This window comes from Colletotrichum chrysophilum, assembly GCF_026319265.1.
Source record: "Colletotrichum chrysophilum strain AFK26 chromosome Unknown scaffold_19, whole genome shotgun sequence".
In the NCBI taxonomy this organism is placed as follows: domain Eukaryota; kingdom Fungi; phylum Ascomycota; class Sordariomycetes; order Glomerellales; family Glomerellaceae; genus Colletotrichum; species Colletotrichum chrysophilum.
The window spans coordinates 452838-470078 of NW_026517306.1; the positions used below are offsets into that span (position 1 = coordinate 452838).

General features: G+C 56.4%; 5 protein-coding genes across 5 annotated transcripts; 3 read left to right on the forward strand and 2 right to left on the reverse strand.

Moving 5' to 3' along the window:
• Nucleotides 1–5739: 5739 nt before the first annotated feature.
• On the forward strand, nucleotides 5740–10831 carry COL26b_003501 (uncharacterized protein; the record flags this gene model as incomplete). Its single annotated transcript, XM_053176396.1, has 5 exons — nucleotides 5740–6154; nucleotides 6208–6247; nucleotides 6389–6700; nucleotides 6768–8057; nucleotides 8107–10831. 5 exons carry the CDS (start codon nucleotides 5740–5742, stop codon nucleotides 10829–10831), a joined length of 4782 nt encoding a protein of 1593 aa, XP_053039745.1.
• Nucleotides 10832–12795: 1964 nt separating this feature from the next.
• Nucleotides 12796–13545, forward strand: COL26b_003502 (uncharacterized protein; the record flags this gene model as incomplete). The annotated part of the gene is made up of 1 exon (XM_053176397.1): nucleotides 12796–13545. One exon carries the CDS (start codon nucleotides 12796–12798, stop codon nucleotides 13543–13545), a length of 750 nt encoding a protein of 249 aa, XP_053039746.1.
• Nucleotides 13546–13622: 77 nt separating this feature from the next.
• On the reverse strand, nucleotides 13623–15191 carry COL26b_003503 (uncharacterized protein; the record flags this gene model as incomplete). Its single annotated transcript, XM_053176398.1, has 1 exon — nucleotides 13623–15191. The coding sequence occupies one exon, from the start codon at nucleotides 15189–15191 to the stop codon at nucleotides 13623–13625; it is 1569 nt and encodes a 522-aa protein (XP_053039747.1).
• A 566-nt stretch (nucleotides 15192–15757) lies between these two features.
• COL26b_003504 (uncharacterized protein) lies at nucleotides 15758–16447 on the forward strand (the record flags this gene model as incomplete). Its single annotated transcript, XM_053176399.1, has 3 exons — nucleotides 15758–15813; nucleotides 16013–16103; nucleotides 16166–16447. 3 exons carry the CDS (start codon nucleotides 15758–15760, stop codon nucleotides 16445–16447), a joined length of 429 nt encoding a protein of 142 aa, XP_053039748.1.
• A 99-nt stretch (nucleotides 16448–16546) lies between these two features.
• Nucleotides 16547–17112, reverse strand: COL26b_003505 (uncharacterized protein; the record flags this gene model as incomplete). The annotated part of the gene is made up of 2 exons (XM_053176400.1): nucleotides 16547–16855; nucleotides 16978–17112. 2 exons carry the CDS (start codon nucleotides 17110–17112, stop codon nucleotides 16547–16549), a joined length of 444 nt encoding a protein of 147 aa, XP_053039749.1.
• Nucleotides 17113–17241: the final 129 nt, after the last annotated feature.

The window sequence follows — 17241 nt, forward strand, 5'->3', positions numbered from 1 at the left end:
GCCAATGAAGATGAAAAAGCAGTACTATAGCATCCTATTCGTCACACAAAACGCAGTGACCCCCCGGCCGCGAGCATTCCTGTAGGCTCAAATAGATGGCGGCCTGCGCGGTATCCTCGAATCTCCCGTCGTTATCGATACTGCCGTGTCGCCCGAGAGGCGCGATGTTCGAGTCGAGGTCGTGTGATTTGACAAAACTCTGTATCCGTAGAAGCGATCGCAATCGTTTGGTTCTTAGCGCTGCCGCTGAGCCGGTGCAAGACGCAGGAGAGACGGTATTCGGCCGCGAGGGTAATGCGAGCCGATGTAGCAGCTAGGCGTCTCGCGCTCGGCAGCACAAAAGACGCAGAAGTCGTGCGGCCTCGATGGTGGAAGTGCTGAGTGAACAGGCGCAGCCGGCGATCGTGGTCTGGAAGGGGAGATTTGGAGTTGGAGGTGCCCTCGACGCCCCTCGGCCCCTTCCTGGCGTGTGAGATCCTGACGTTGATCTGAGCGATCCAATGTCAGATGGAGCAGCAGTGCGTGGGGCAACAGCTGCCAAGCATCCAGGGCCCCCCTCCCCCTCTTAGCCGTAGCTCGAAAGAGAGCATTACCAGTCAGGTCTCGAGTCACTGAGTGTGGTTGAGTGTATTAAATGAGATGTGATTGCAATGCTCCATCGCTTCATCCTGTAGGACTAGATCGGACCTGTCCCCAGGTGCTCTTGATGAATGTCACATAATTGCACCGGGCCCAGAGCTCTCAAGGCGACTCATCCAAAGACCAAGTTGATTAGCCATGCCCGTTGTGGCTTCCCGAGCATGAATATCACTGTTGCATCAAACGCGAGAGCAAACCAGATGCGCAACACCGGCTCCGATAGACCTGGGTGACAGAATCCTATTGACAGGGTCCAGGATAGCGTGTCGTGAATACTGAAATACTGTGACGAGCGTCGATCAGTGTTTTTTTTTAGCTGAGGATTGCGGCCCAAGACGTGCCAGACAGAATTGGCGAAGGTGGCCGCGACCGTGATGGGCGGATCTTAGCTGATGAGCGATAAGCTGCTAAACACGCAGACCAGAAATCAAATCACAAACATCTGACATACGGCCTGGACAGAGGGGAAGGGCAACATCCGGTAGCAATGCGGAAGTCGATCAGGAACGACCCATTTTTTGAAGGCTAGAAAGGTTAGCTCAACGGCAAAGCAAACTGCTGCCGGACCAAGGCAATGTACGACATGACAGGGGTTCCAGAGCTCTGCCCGCCAACGCACCACTCGATTGGAGGGAAACTCGTCAAATTCCGGCTCCGGATTGTTCTGCCTGCTGGTCATCGATAATCGACGAGTTCGCCGACTGCGTGACCAGCGAGTCGGAATTGGGCACTGATCAGTTGATCAAGCCCTGTTGCTTCCAGCAAGACCACACACTTACCAGAAATTATCGTGGCTGTCCGTCGTTTCGGGGTCCTTAATATCCGGCGAAGACGCTCCCAACTGACAACAAGAACGTTTGGCAGCTTTGAGATGTTTGCAAAAGGTCATGGCAACGCCACAAGCACGTCGATTCGATGGCACTAGAAGGGCTCTTCACCGGCTGCAAGCCTGGCCCGCCGGTCCCGGTGCCATGCCATTGATCAATTGCGCCATGAAAAGTTTGCTCAATTGCTCATGTCAATTGGCTGCTCTTCAGTGAATGGGATGTAAGACAACAGCTGACGAGACGTCAGGTACAACTTGCACGTCAGATACATCACGCTGTCAAGTTGGGTGCCTGACGACCCAAAGATGAATTCGCATCAGAAGCGGCTACCCGAGCTGAGAGGTGTAGCGTGAAAGTGGTGATGGTTGCCGCGGGGGGGTTGACCACCCGTTCCGGCGTAGCATCGTGGACGTGGAGGAGGGCAAAGATATGTTACGTACCTCTAACATGTGGCATCAGTTCGGCCGTCGCTCCATTCAATGCTTCGTCGATGAGGCGGCCGTGGGATGAACCCTGTCGTGAGGATGCAGCCATACCTTATTGTGTACTTCGTTCATGCACGGGGAAGAGGCCGGTGAGGTTGCATGCTGTGCCATTGTGTGCGGTGTGGGATCTCATTAGCGGCCGTGAAAGGAACCGGAGACGGCGAGGCTGTTCCAACTCCAAGCATCATTGGGCTGGCATCAGACGGTTTTCAGGGGTTGCGGCGTGCAATTGATATCCGGGGTCTAAAGAAAAAGACCCGGCCAGACCCATCGGTTCGAAAGGGTGTGAAAGAGGAGCGAATTGGAGAAGCAAGTCGGAGAGGATGTTGAGCCGATGCGGTGGAAGTCGTTCGTCTTGCACCGAGTGAGACATTCGACATGGTTTTGCACCTCGTCGAATCAAGGCGATGTAATGAAGTGCATGCCATTGAATAGGTGGGATATTGCGATGGACCAAGATACAGACCCATTCCCCACAATGACAGGCAGGTTCAACGAAGGCTGGTTCTGGGCAGACAGACGATAATGGGCGAGCTGAATTGGAGCCGGATGCGAATGGTACAGACGTCTATCTGATACGCATCAGACTTGGGGGCATGTGCCGTGCATAGCAGTCGTGGTTGTGATCGGCCCGCAGATGTTGATGAGCCAACGGTAGGCGAATGCAGTGCTGGTGCTGGTGCTGCTGCAGCCTCAATCCTGGAAATAGTCTTGGGGCTGCATTCGCGGATGTGGGCTAGCATTTCACGCAGCAGCGATTGCACGTTGCCAGGCCGTTGAATCGCTCCATTCGTGTGCAGACAAGACAGGGCGAGAGGGGAACACAGCACGAGCTCCGAGCAGGTAGGTCCAAGGTGGAAGCGGGTGTGGGGATCGGTGATGGATGGTGGCCGCCTATGTGCCGGCCAGCGGGAGGTGATTCCAGACCCGCGCCGGCACAGCCGATGGCGAAGGAAGCAAGGTGGCGTCCTTCCGAATGTGGCTCCTGGCACAAAGGGGTCGATCGGAGACGTAAGATGAAGAGTTTGATAGTCTTTGATGGGCCATGTTGGAGAGTGCGATTGACGAATGGCTGGTGAGGGATGGGCAGCGAGACGTAGGACAGGAGGGTCGGTCGGCGGTGGCTGGTACGCAGCACATACGGAGGGGAGATGTGCCGTGCGTGGTTGACAGCGAAAAGAAGCAATGGTGAGTTGTGCCCGTCGTCGCTTGGATGAGGTGAAGTTCGTGAGGTGGCACAGACGGGAAACAGCCACAAGTAGCGGCTACCTCTGCGCTTGCCGCCGTTGCGCCGACCAGAGGCGGCGGCGGTTCGTACCGACTACTGAAAAGCGGGTCGCTGTGGAGCGTCCAACGGGAAGTTAAAAGGGACGAACCAATCAGGAGCAGGACCATGGATACCCATGTAATGCAGCTGCTGAACACAAGGCACATGCGGCTCCGGATTGGCCCCATGCAAGTTCCTTAGGCGCCATCACCCTTTCCTCGGCGCGTAGCTGTTCAACCCCGGTCCCCTGTCACCACCTCACGGAGCAGAGAGCTCGACAGCTGTTCCCACCTTACTCTCCATTTTTGCGCCGCCTACTGCGTCGATTGATTGATCGATTGCTTGCTTGCTTCCATGCCTTCGCTCCGTCTTCCCCCAACCACGCGCATTTGTCCATTCCCGCCCGCCGCTCTTCGTCGTCGGCCTCCCTGCCCACGCATTCGATAGGCTCTCGAGCCCGTCGACGAGACCATCCTAGAGCTACTAGTGATGGCTGAGGAGGCGAATCAAGGCGACTTGTACCAGGATTCACCACTGTGACCACCGCCGAGACGAGGGGAGTCATACCACTTGCACCACTAGTACTCACGCTTCGCAGACGGGACACGCAGCCTCCGTGCACCTACCGCGCATTGCGCATGTCAGAGCAGCCTGTAAGGCACCTTTGGCGCTCCCAGTGAACAATGCCTCTGCTAGGCTAGGTATCGCTGCTTGCTTTGGCAATGCGAGGTCAAATCATCCAGGGGGAACAAGCCCCAGCAGAGCTCCAGAGCGAGACACGCTTTGTTGGAAACAGCCCCCCGCCAGACGTCACTTCCAACCAAACACGGGACGATGCGCTTCTTCATCGGAGGTTGATCTATTATGTTGTTTGTCTTGCTAAGCCAGGGTCCAGAGAAAGCTGCTGGACAACATGGCTTGGCCAGGGCCGTCGCAACAAGCAGTCGCAGCAAGCAACGCAAGCTGGCTGAGCGCCGCCTCGCCTCAACTTGATAGGCTGATATTCCTGTCCCTCCGTGTGCACATACGCACGCGGGCAACATCGCAAGCAGCAAGTGTTGATGCCAGCAAGGCCAGCATCGCAACGCAACGCAGTGCAGTGCAGTGCAGTGCAGCAAGCAGGAAAGGAAGCGGAAGACTCGGTGCGAAATACTCGAATCACCTCGACTCGCGAGAGAAACTAGCATCCAAAGACCTAATTATGGCAAAATATTGATGTACTGCCCTGCTCAGACACACACGGCTTGCCTCGACTCTCGACAATCCGCCCAACCAGGCCACCTCGCCCATCTCCACCATCCCTCGAACCCCGGTCGACTTGCTGCATTTCCCCCAATTCTGACCCCCTCGGCACGCAGTGGCTTGCACCTTGCGCACCTGGTCCGGTCCCCTCGACTGGCCTGACAGGGTCCGTCGTCGACGACCACCCCAGTCTGGTCTCCAGAGCCATGCAGCGTCTTGGCTTGACCAGATGAGCCGGACCGTATCCGCTCCTAGACACCTCGACCAAAGCAACGAAAAGCTCTAATTTTATGGTCAAGGGCTGATCGTCCAGTGACGAGCCATCTTCACCACTTAGGCGCCATGCTCCATGTTGCTTGACTCTCGTCCTATTTGGCTCCATCACATCCCCGTCCACCCCCCCTCAGGCGCAACCTCTCTTATTTTCTATCGGCCTTTTTTTCGATCCTTTCGTTTTTCCTTCCCCTTTTCTGTTGCTGCTGCAAGCAAAAGGGTATTCTCCTGTGTCATCGCTCACCAACACCTTGTGTTGCGAAAGTGACAGAACCAACCTGCAAGTCAAGCGCCGGCACACCCCCTCGAGCTCACCTTATCCAGTGAGATCTCGCTCTGCCACCAACAGTGCCGCCTTCGACAAGAGACAACTGCATCTCTTCACACCCTCCGACTGCGTCTATAGCGTCTTTACCCCCCTCAAACCGTCCCGACAGACTGTAACCTATAACCATCTTTAACACCCCGTCTCCCAGAACTTTTTTTCTTCTCTCCCTCCTGTCCTACCTCTCTACCTGGTCACCTGCTGGAGACGTAGAGGAAATAACCCCGCGCCGTAAGAGAGAGACACTGCCATAGCACGACGGCACAACCACCACCACCTGTAACACGACGGCAAGCCGACGATACCGCCTTTTACGAAAGAAGCCTACGCCGAGCATTCGCAACTCTGGAACCCTGAAACGTGGAAGGACAGCCGGTCCGGGAACGGACATTGGGAAGTGCTTCATGTGATGGTTGAAGTGGAAGAGGTGTAGCTTTCCGACTGTTCTTGGTTCGCCACGAAGCAGCCGGACGGGCGCTGTATTGCCGCGGATTGGTGAGTAGACCTGTCTCACAAAAGTCATGCACCCTCTTCTCGGGTTGAAGTGGCTCAGAGCGGCGCCCCGCGGGCAAGGACCTGCGGTGGTATGGTTATGTGGATGCCGTCTTCCTCAAATGCGGCTTGCCGGCTAACATCGCACCGGATTGCAGATCGAAATCCGAAAAAGGATATAGTGCCATCATGTCCGCCTCCGCGAGAAATCGAACCGGCACCGTCAGCTCCGGGAGGTCTTCAGCAAGAGGTCGCGGCAATGAGATGCAAGACTTCAACATGCCGCAGCCAAACATCTTGCGCTACTTTGAGCCATGCGCCGCCACGGCCTCCATGTTCTTGTATGCGCAAAGCTGCTCCATCGTCTGCTGCCACCACGATACCCTCACCATCGAGAGGCGGTTTTCGCGGCACTCGGACGAAGTTCGGTTACTTGCCGTTGACACCCAGAGCGAAGTCGGGGCCGGAAGACTGGTCGTGAGCTACGATGCAGGACAAACCGCCATCGTGTGGGATCTCATGACGGGCGACGAAGTTGCTCGATTTGCTTCATACGAGCATTTAACCACCGCCGCATGGATGCGTAACGGCAATGTTGCTTTCGGTATGTATTCTGTACCAATTTCGGGGATCGAGTAACAGCTAACATGGGCAAAGGCAACACCCAGGGCAACATTATTCTATTTGAACCAACAACGTCAGAACATATCTCCTCGAGAACTATTGACCAAATTGCAGTGACGGCACTTGCACCGGCTGCAGACTGTCGAACGTTTGCAATTGGGTAAGCTTGGCAGAAACACCAAGACGTGGCTGCATGAGACTGACCCCTCGATAGGTACCAGAATGGCTCATTGCTGGTTGCCACCTTGCAGCCACGATTTACCATTCTGCACAATCTGGGCACGTCAAGAGCGCCGTCACCAATCGTGACTCTTAACTGGCACGCCTCATCGTCCCGGCAGAAATCGGACATGCTGGCGGCCCAGACCCACGACGGCGACCTCCGGGTCTGGAGCGTGTCAAAGTCGTACAGCAGCGACGACCCGGCAAAGGTTGTTCGAATCCTCAAGCGCACTGACAACTATCAAGCTGGACCCAACTGGATGGGTTGGTCAAAGAACGGCCGCATTATCCAATATTCTGACTCGTACGTCATAATCGCCACATGGACCTACGCGCGCGCTTAGGGTATGCACTGACAATCATCACCTTAGGGAAACGCTATCATGGGATGTCCGTACTAAGCATGTCACTTACGACAGCATCCCAACGCTTGAGCATGTCAGAGGCCTGGCCGTGTACGGCCCTGGTGCCAGTCTATTCACTCTTGGCGCGAACAACACCGTACAGCAGTTCGACCTCAACACTCCGTCCATCATTGTGGCCAATGTCCAGCACCCCGCTAACTTGTTGCCGCCGTCACCGCCCGTCTCCATTGAGGAACAGCAATCGCAGAAGACGTCTACCACCATTGCAACTGATTCCGATGCCACCTCCGGAACCATTGAGATGGGCATCTCTGAAAGCGATGAGGATCACATGTCACCGTTCGACCGCATCGTCGGCCGGAAGGAGACGGGCAGCACGGGGCCCAAGATGGCGCTCGATCCTTACGAGGCCGATTCCGCAAGCGCGGCTTCTAGCCGCAGCGGACATTCCATGGGACTTTCTGCGGTGTCAAAGGGTTCCGACTCCGGATCCCGGACACCCGGTGTCTATCCCTCTTCGGCCATCTCGCGAGGCACTGAAAACACGTACATTTCCGTCGGATCTTCTTTGCCATCGTCTGCCGCGCCGTACCAGGAGCGGGACATGTACTCAATGAGCGGAACCTCGATGCTGACCGGCACTTCGATGTCTTCATACCGATCGCGCCGCTCCAGGCCCTCGCGTCTGCGAAACGAGGTCATTCCGAGCCCCGTCGACAACAAGGTTGTAGACCTCTTCAAGTACACCAGGAGCCGCTTAAGCGACATTCCTTACAAGCACCCGGCCATGTCCGACAACAGTCGTCTTACTAACGATGACCTTCGCAAACAAATGCTGAGCACAATCTTCGGGTGGAACAAGGAGATTGAGGACCTGATTCGGGAGGAGATGAGCCGGCACAAGAGCGGCGCACCTGCCCGCATCCTTCTTCTCAAGTGGCTTGGGGACCTTGACGCCGATGTCTTGGCAGCCAGCTCATCATCCATGACATCTTCCGACTGGATGCTGCTGGCTCTCAGCGGTATTGGAGGCCAATCATCCCAGCACAAACTTGGGCGCACATACGTCCAGAGACTACTTGAGCATGGGGACGTTCACGCTGCTGTTACTATTCTAATTGGCATGGGAGACCACAGCGATGCCATCGAGATTTATGTTTCCCATAAGAAGTACATGGAGGCTCTCATCCTGACTTGTCTCTTCTTCCCCGCTGTCTGGGAACGACAGGTATCCATTATCAAGAAGTGGGGAGAATGGGCGGTCATGCATGGACAGCAGCAGCTGGCAGTCCGATGGTATGTGTTTCTCATACTGACTTTGGCCACTCAGCTAACCCGATACCAGTTTCGCTTGCACTGGAGCCGAGTCCGATGAACCTTGGACTTCTCCTTCTGCTGCCCAGGTCACGTTCCAGAGCATCAACCAAAATGTCAACCAAAACATTCCTGAGATTCTGTCCCCGCCTCTCTCACCTCCTGGTGTCAATCGTGGACCTCAAAGGAGTATCGCCAAGACCTCTGCGCTGAAGCTCATCACCTCGTTCGGCGACCAGGGAGGCAAGTCAAAGTTCTTCTCCCAGGTTGATGGAGGCCAGACCCCGATTGCTGCCGGTCCTACTCCCATCGCCGACTCGGCTGTCTCGCCAGGCGGCTTCGACGTCACGACTGCATTTATTCGACCGCCCAACCGCAGCCAGTTCAATACGCCAAACTCCGCCAGGTCCGGTACCTCTGCCTTCAGCCGCAAGCGTCTCCCTTCCATCGGCGAGGTTCCTGGTGACCTGTCGCGTGAGCAACTCAAGCCCGATGGGGGAGCCGTCCACGTACGCATGTCGTCCGCCGAACAAGACAACCTCGCTGCCGGTCTGACTTTGCAGAGAGCCGCCACGGCTAGCCCCATGATGATGCGCGACCAATACAAGATGCTGACCATTCGTTCGAGAGACCCCCCGCCCCCCTCCCCTGATGCCAGGATGATTGTCAAGATGGAAGGTAGCTTGCACCAGCGAAACGGCTCTCGGGACCGCAAACCGAAGGGACTCCAACTCGATCTAGACGGTCTCGACAATCCCATGGCGAACGAGACCCTCTCCCCCGAACAGTCCATCTCTTCCTCAACCCGGTTTCACTGGCCCTCTCGACGACGTGGCCCCGGTTCCGTCACCAGCTCCGTCAACTCTCACTCCACCGCTGGCAGAAGCTACCGTAGCAACACCACTGGTGGCAAGCAAGACTACATCCATAGTCTCGACACCGCCCAACGCCTTCAACAACGCAAGCAGCGCAGCCGTCATGGAAGCCGGGAGGGTAGACGAGACGGCTCAAGCGGTCGAGACCGTGAGCACAGCCGCAATCACAAGACGGCTTCCCGCGAAGCCTCGGCGGACCGTGGCCGAGCTTCCAATCGTACTTGGCCCAAGCCTAAGCGTTCTCCTACCTCGCCCATTCCCATGTCGCCTGAGGACCTCATCAACCTGAGTACCCCTAAGATGCTGCCCGAGTCCATGGATCCCGCCACCGTGAGGAAGGCAAGTAGCAGCCGCAAGATAGCCAGCCGTACTTCAAGCCGAGGCAGTCAAATTCGCCACAGGAGCCCTGAAAGCAAGCACCGCCCTCCTGCGCTTGACCTCCGGGGTCGTAGCCAAGATCGCACTGGCTCTCACGTCAGGTCTCCTTCGTCACCTCTTCCCCTTCCCGCCAACCCAGCGCACTACCAGGGATCCGAAGATGAGGAAGACCTCGCCTTGGCTGTCATCGCCCAAGAGAACTTCCGGAACAGACACAACAGGAGCACAAGCCAGGTCGAGTCTCGCAAAGCACTTTCGCCCGAACTTATCAGAGAGTTCCCCCAACGTGATCGATCTGAGAGCCGACGTCGCCACGCGGTTGAGAACATCGAGCAGCCCCGCGATGTCCTTCCTGTTCAGACCAAGTCGCGTGCTCCGTCGACTGAGCATGCCGGAGATCTCAAGGCCATGAAGGATGAGAGACAGAGAAAGAAGGAGGAGGCTGCCCGCGAGCTTGAGGAGCGTCGCAAGTCCCTGGCACAACGCCCTTCAGCGCCTCCTATTCCTCATCCCAACCAGATCCCCATCGGCATTGAGCCGCCGCCGAACAGCCTTGATCTCCCTCCCCGCAGCCACACTGCCGACTCGCCTTCAGTCCACCATAGGAGCATGTACGCCCGCAGCTCCAACGTCCACATCGGCCTGCCGGCAACCCCCAAGGCTATGCGCCTCATCATCGAGTCCGACAAGGAGAAGGCAAAGAACATCCCGGTGCCTCCGATCCCGGCCACCTTTGCGCAGCGACACTCTCCTGTGACTTCGCCTAACCAGCGATCTCCCGAGAAGGAGAAGGAGGGCGACCTTCTTACGCTCCTCCCGCAGACAACCTACCAGCCTCCCGTCCGCGGTATGATTCCTCGCAGCATGTCTGCTCCGCCCATCGACGTACCCTCTCCCAAGACCAGCGGACCCAGTGCACTCTCGCGCGGCCCATCGATGCGACGAGGAAACTCGGGAGAAGTCCATCTCTTCCACTCCAGGCGCGCCTCTCAGGAGGACAACGACGACATGAGCGTTCCTCCACCGCCGCCTCCTCCACCCATGCTGAAGGAGCTGCAGCACCTCGCCATGCCGCCTCCCCCGCCGCCGGCGCCTTTGCCGTACGCCGCCCACAACGGCGCTGGCGCCATCGGCTCTGGTATGATTGAGATTGTCATGGACGATGATGAGCCCGCCACCGCTGCGCCCATGGACACCGCCGTCCCCGTCATCCCGGCCCCGGCGGCCCCCGCATTCAAGGGCCACAGCCGCGGTCGCAGCTTCAGCGAACGTGAGAACGGCTTTGCTGGCCGCATCTCCAAGGCTACCGACCGCTTCCGATCGGGAAGCCGCAGCCGCAAGGACTCCGTCGCCATGCGTCCCAGACAAGACAACTACGAGGTTGCACCTTACGAGAGCGTGCCCATGCCCGTCAATTATGGTCGTGAGACCTTGAGATCTCCCATCAGCGCGCAGAGACAAAAGACGCTCCCCACCGGTCTCAACGCCAGCGACCTCATCTAGGCCATGCCAGCCTACCAAACACCCCAACCACCACCTTAATATTCACTTACCCCCTCCTGATGTTTCGATTCGATTCGTTGCATGGCGACTGGCGTTTTTCGATGAACCTTGATACCATTACTTTTCGACAACAGAGGAACACGACCATTCGCGGTAGTGCAGCATCATCTCCGATGCCACGAAAGCCGACAGATGAAAAAATCCCGATTAGAAAGTGCCGTTTTGTACACTTCAAGTCTATCCTTGAACACTTTTCTCTCGAGCGCAGAGCGATTCTACTACTTCTTTTCTTTCCTTCCTCTCTACAACTTGTTTCATTGTTTTTTTTTTTTTTTTTTTTTTTTTTTTTTCCATTTCTTCCTTCTCAAATGATGACTGATGATGGCTGGATCTTGGACTGGGCAAAGCCGCGAGGCAAAGGACAAACATGATACCGTGAGCGGCGATGTACGTGATAGGACGGACACACAGGCCGGGGGTGAGGGAGATATTTGGGGGATACGAGAAAGTTTTATGTTGAGAAAAAGGTGAGGGGTTTGAGACAGGTCGACGCCGGCTGTCTCGCCTCAATTTCGAGATTGGAAAAGATGGAGGGGGAGGGGTCCGAAAAGTGCTGGAAACGTTCGTCTTACAATGTTGCCCCACGGCATCTTTGTTCATCTAGTTGGAGCAGGGGAGATATCTATCCGCCTGCGTTTCTTTACATCTTGATTTTTCTACTTCTTGCTTCCCCCTCGCCGTGGGAGTGTTGACTCTTTCCTTCGGTGAGGATGATATTGTATGTAGTTGCTCGATTCAGGATGGCCACGTACAGGCTGAATATTGAGAAGGATGCAATTTGACATCGAGTTTGCAATTATTTATTGAAAAGTCTGAATGAGACCACCTGCTGTATTATTGCGACGACGTTTCCTGAAGCTCCTTGGTCGTCTGCGCCGTCCTCATCGTCTCTGCCGTTGTCGCCGTCTGCACCACCCCCATCTGTCCAGGGACAAACCAGCCTCAAGCTGACCTCAGTGCACCAAACCACATAGACAGCAAGGGATGATATCATTTGAACGTAGTTCGTCTGATTTGATTAATTTAGACCCTGGAGATATGCGCAAAAATAAAACAAAGCTTGATGTTGGGATGAATCGAACCATGTGTGTGCAACACTGTGTACATCCACCCACTGAAGGCATCGCGAACTTCAGCAAGCAGCGCTGCGATGCACCATGTATCACCACCATACAATCAATCAATCGTTCATATAGGATGCCACCGACAGGAGAGATTGCAAGTGCATACTTACTTACTTACATATATATATAATAATGCATCTATCGTCTCGCCTGACCGACGACAATCGTCAACATCAATCATAAAAAAATCAAAAAGGAAATGGAGTTGACATCTCCATCTTCAGCCACTACCCCAAGCCCTTACCGGTCGTAATCCAGCACGCCATGCGACGGTGATGATGCCTCTGCAGAGTGAAACCTCCCTCAAGTGTCATCATCATTGCTTAGGGCTACCGCAGCATCGCAGGTTACCCGTGCGAGTGAGAAGCCACCGCAGCATTCGCACTGGGCGCCACTAAGGGGTTCCAATGGAGATGGGGTAGCGGGAGAAGAATAATGAAAGCCTTCAACCAACTTGACCATTACAGCCGGTAACCCTCGCCAATTTTCTGAACCATATACCCTCTGGCGCTGGTGGGACGTGCGCAGTTGGCTGCTGGGTGAGTGGACATTACGTCAGCTGCCCCCTGGTGCTGGTGCCACGGCACTGCTGAGAGGCGCGCGACAGGGGACAATGGTAGCTGATCGTTCAGAGCTTCAACATCCAAAGTTGCAATTGCGCATCCGTTCGATGTCGAGTTTACCCTCAGAGAATATTTCGTCTTCTCAGAGCTGCCGCAACACCAATGGCACGATAATTGCGACCTTGCATCCTCCGCGACACCCGGCGCATCGCCCAAGATGCTCACGACCTCCCCGCGCCTCCACGTCCGGCGCCCCTCGCCCACGACGGCTGAGTTCACAGTGACCACCCGCCCGCCGCCAACCCTCGCCGTCAGGACCCTCTCTCTCCTCCTCCTCATCCTGCGCATCCTCGTCTTCTTCTCCTCGATCCTCCTCCTGCGTGCCGCCTGGGTCCAGTCCCCCAACGCAGCTTCCTTCCTCACGCCACTGCGAACTTCGCGAATCCACCGAGACGAGTACGCGGAAGACGGCTTCTTCTCGGGCGAAGCGCTCTCGCAGTTACTCCGGCTCGTCGACGACTCTGTCCCCGGCCGTCTGGCCCAGCGCCTCGTCTCCGCCAACACGGTGCCCCTCCCCGTCCTGGTCGCGGGCTGCGTGGTCGCGGCGTATGCGACGCTCCTAAGGACGCATAAGACCGAGAGCCTGCTTGTTCTGCGCGGGCTGGGCATCCAGACGAGCTCGTCTAGCGGGAGCTATCTATACGCCGCGGCGACACGCTTCATACCGACGGAGAAGATCCAGGACGTCCTCGTCAACGAGGCGTTCAAGGGCTTTGAGGTGCGGTACTACCTGATTGTCATCGTCGAAGGGGAGGAGGACCTAGTCGTTGTGTTTCCCCAGATCCTGCCTCGGAAGAAGATCGTCGAGAGGGTGTGGAGAGGGGTCAGAGGCTGTCTGTGGGAAGCAGAAGGCGGCGGTAGTTACGGCGGGGGCAATCGCAAGATAGACGAGAGATGGCAGAGCTGAACAGGAGCTCCCATAATGAAATCATGAACTTCTTCCTCATTTGTTTTTATAATTATACTTCAGAAGGATGCGGCATCTTATTCATCAGCTTCAGCCGCAGCAGCCGCCCTCTTCGCGACCTTGGCATCCTTGATGATTTTCCTCCAGTTCTTCGACTCCTTCATCTCCTCAGAGTTCTTGAACCCCTTCCTCTGCGCGAACCGGTCGTTGATCTCGGCCGGCGTCGGCGTCAACTGCTTCTTCATAATCGGAACATACTCGCCCGCCAACTTGCCCAACGGCCCGCCACCAAACACCCTCTTCCCCTTCGCCTGGCTCTCTGTGCCCTGAGCCTGCCCCGACACCAGGTCAAGCAACCTGTTGGCCAGCAGCTCGTCCATCTTCTTCGTCCGGTAGTACGTCCACAGGTTCTCGACGATGTCCGCCTCGCCGTACACCCACTTCAGCGCGTTCTCGCCCTCCTGCGTCCGACTCTCCCTGTCCCCAGGGAACACGCAGTTCCACAGAACCAGCGGCGTGTCGTTGGCGAGGTCGTAGTTGGGCTTCCTCGGCGTCTTCTCAACGTCAAGCAACTCCGCCACGAGCTCGGGCTTCTCCAGCCTCTGACCGACGAGGAAGAGGATCGAGACCATGTGCCTGATCTGGTGCCACAGGAACGCCGTCCCGCGGATGTTGAACGAGTACACCTTGGGCAGCTTGCTCCCGTCCGCGGAGCTCAGACCAAGGTATGGCAGCGCCGAGCCCACGTCCTTGACCTCCTCGACGCCCGCCTCGAACATGCGCCGCTCAAAGTTGGTGATCTGCTTGCCGCCGTCCACCTTGCAGAAGTTGCGGAAGTCGTGGTCGCCGACGAAGAGCTGCGCCGCCGCGTCCATGGCTTCGATGTCGAGGTAGCCCTCCTTCAAGCCGTCTGCGGAGACGCCTGTTGTCGGCGCGAAGGCGGGCTGGGTGAAGAAGTAGCGGTACTGTCTCTCCTCGCAGGAGAACCGCGCCGAAAAGCCTGGCGGGGGCGAGGGGCACCACGCCAGTATGCGGATGTCGTCGGGCAGAAGGCGGTTGAGGGTCTTGATGTAGTCAATCTCCTTTTCGTCTGACCACTCCACCTCGGGCTTCTTCTTGGTTTCCTCCTCGGTTTCTGTCTTTTCGGCGGTGCCCTCCATTGGTGTATCCGCATCCCCTTCCGTCGGAGCAGGGTCCGGCTTGGGTAGCGGCTTGCTACTCCTGACCCTCAACCCAAGAACTTGACCAAACGCGCTCACACCACGATCCGTACGGCCGCATTTTGAGTACTCGCAGCAGTCAAAGTTGACGACGGCCGGGTCCTCGGGGAAAATAAGACACGCCTTTGTGAGTGCGTTCCACAGCTCGCCCTCGATGGTTGGCAGAGCCGCCGAGTCAGCGTACTCAAAACCACCATAACGCTTGCCCAGGTACGCCAGCTTCAAGGCGATGAAGCGCGTGGAATACCGCGAAGGATCGATCCCCTTCTTCGTCTTGCGCTTCTTTGCCGGCGGGGGTGCAGCTGCCCCGTCGACGGCCTTGGAGGCTGCAGCCTTCTGCTTGTCGAGTTCATGCTCGAGGTGTCGTATGCGGGAGATGAGACGCTCCTTTTCCCATGAGTCGTACTTTCCAGGCACCTCGGCCATCTTTGCGGCCTGTGAGGTGCTCAGGTATCGTGTGGGGGTGTGAGCGATGAGACAGGGACTGAGATGGTGGTGGCGTTGGCGTTGATGGGCGTGGGCGGGTAAAATCTTTCGGCAATCGTATAATAGTCTGTCCAGGCGTCTCAATAACAGCAGACTCTGGCTTGGCGGTCGATGCAGAGTTGAGCCCCAAAACAAACCGTGTAAGGGACTCATAAGCCTGCTGCTCTTCTTCATATGACTCCGACGTTAAATTTTGGAGGGGTTCAGGCCGGCTCCATGCGGGTACATTTTGGGCTGCGGGCTGTCACTGGAGGGGCAGTTAACAGGCATTTTCAAGAGCAAAAAGTTTGCCCATTAAAACAGAGTGTGGCTGATGTTTGGTCCATCAGTGGCTGGTTTCCACTTCGACTGGAGGTCTGGACCGGTGTGACGGGACCGGGGGGCCGTTTGGCGGGCAGTGCGTCGAACTGTGTCTGGACCGGTCGGCAGCTGAGCCAATCTGTTCCAGACATCCCGTTATCAGGACGACATCCAAGTCAATTCCGAACCCGCGGACAACCGCAGCCATGGACGGAGATGCCATCAAGATATTGCTAGTTGGAGATGAGAAATGTGGAAAGACGTATTTCCTATCGTGCGTATCCGTGAAGCCCAGTCTCCACATGGGATGTCATCGCTAATGTGAATGCCGTGAATAGGAGATTGAGTGCTGGAGAAGGGACTGGCCCCATCAGGCTGCTTAGAGATATCGACCAACCATTCATATTCGAGATTAAGCTTGGTATTACACCACATCGGTTGGAATTCTATGATACAAATAGCCCTGAGAACTGGAAGCTTCTTGAGCCCGACCTGGTCATCATGTGCTACGACATAAGCCAGCGGCTCAGTCTCATCAACATACAAAGACTAGTAAGTTATCTTGTCTCATTCCTTGACCCCTTTACAACTTCACAACCTGACGCCTGGGACAGTGGTTCAAAGAGGTCAAATTGTCCTTCCGCAGACCTGACCGCTTGCCTATCCTCATCCTAGGTCTGAAGCGGGACCTAAGATCCGAAACCGATCCCAACGGCATCATCTATCCTCAAGAAGCCTACCAGATGGCTCAGTCCTTGAGAGTAGACAGGTACATGGAGTGCTCTGCCATGACCGGGGAGCTCATCAAGTTGGCGTTCGAAGACATCTGCACCACGGCAGTCAAAACCCGCAGTGAGGCGGGCGGACAGAGTGAAGGCGGCTGTGTCATCATGTGAAGGCTTTCAGTCTTCTGTCGGAGGACTCGGCACAGGAGACGGCGACCTGACGTAGTCAGGATCCGTATTGGGCTCAGCAGAGTGATCCGGGTTGGTCTCCTAGGCCGTGCCGTTCGCTTGCTCGCCGCCCTCCTCCTCCTCGGCCTCCTGGGGGAACGATCCGAGAACCTCAGCGATAATGTTGACGATTTCTTCCTGCTGGGCTTCGTCGAAGCGCTCCGTCATCTCTTCGATGACGGTATTCAACGCAGCGACGGAGGCGGGACGGAGGTTGAGAATCATTACGACCTCACCCTTGGCGAGGTCATAGGGCTGGAGCCTCTCCAACAGCTGGGAGATGCATTCCGGGTGGTAGGTGATGGGGTCCTGGCAGAGCGGGTTGGGTGGTGTACGCAGGTACTGCAGGAGCTGAGCGGATGAGTCAGTCATGGGCGTACGTACAAGTAATAGATACCCAATTTTATTCATATTTTTTCTTCAGTGACATTTTCTGAAGAAAGAATTCAAAAATTGGTCATTGGGCAACGCACTTCTTTGGCCAGGGTCTCGAGATTGCCAGGGCCACGACGCTCTCCTCGCTTCTTTTGGCCGAGCTTCTTCTCCGTAAGGTGCTTGTAGACCTCGTAGTTGGTGAGGACCGCCGTCTGAGCCTCAAGAATCTTCATCGTGACGGTGTACTTGGCGTAGGAGTTGGGGTTGAGGTCTCGGGAAGAGCTCTCCGTGGGAACAGAGGAGGTGGTTGGCTGGGGAGGACCAGGACTAGCTACCGGCAACGGCGGTCGACGAGAGGTGCG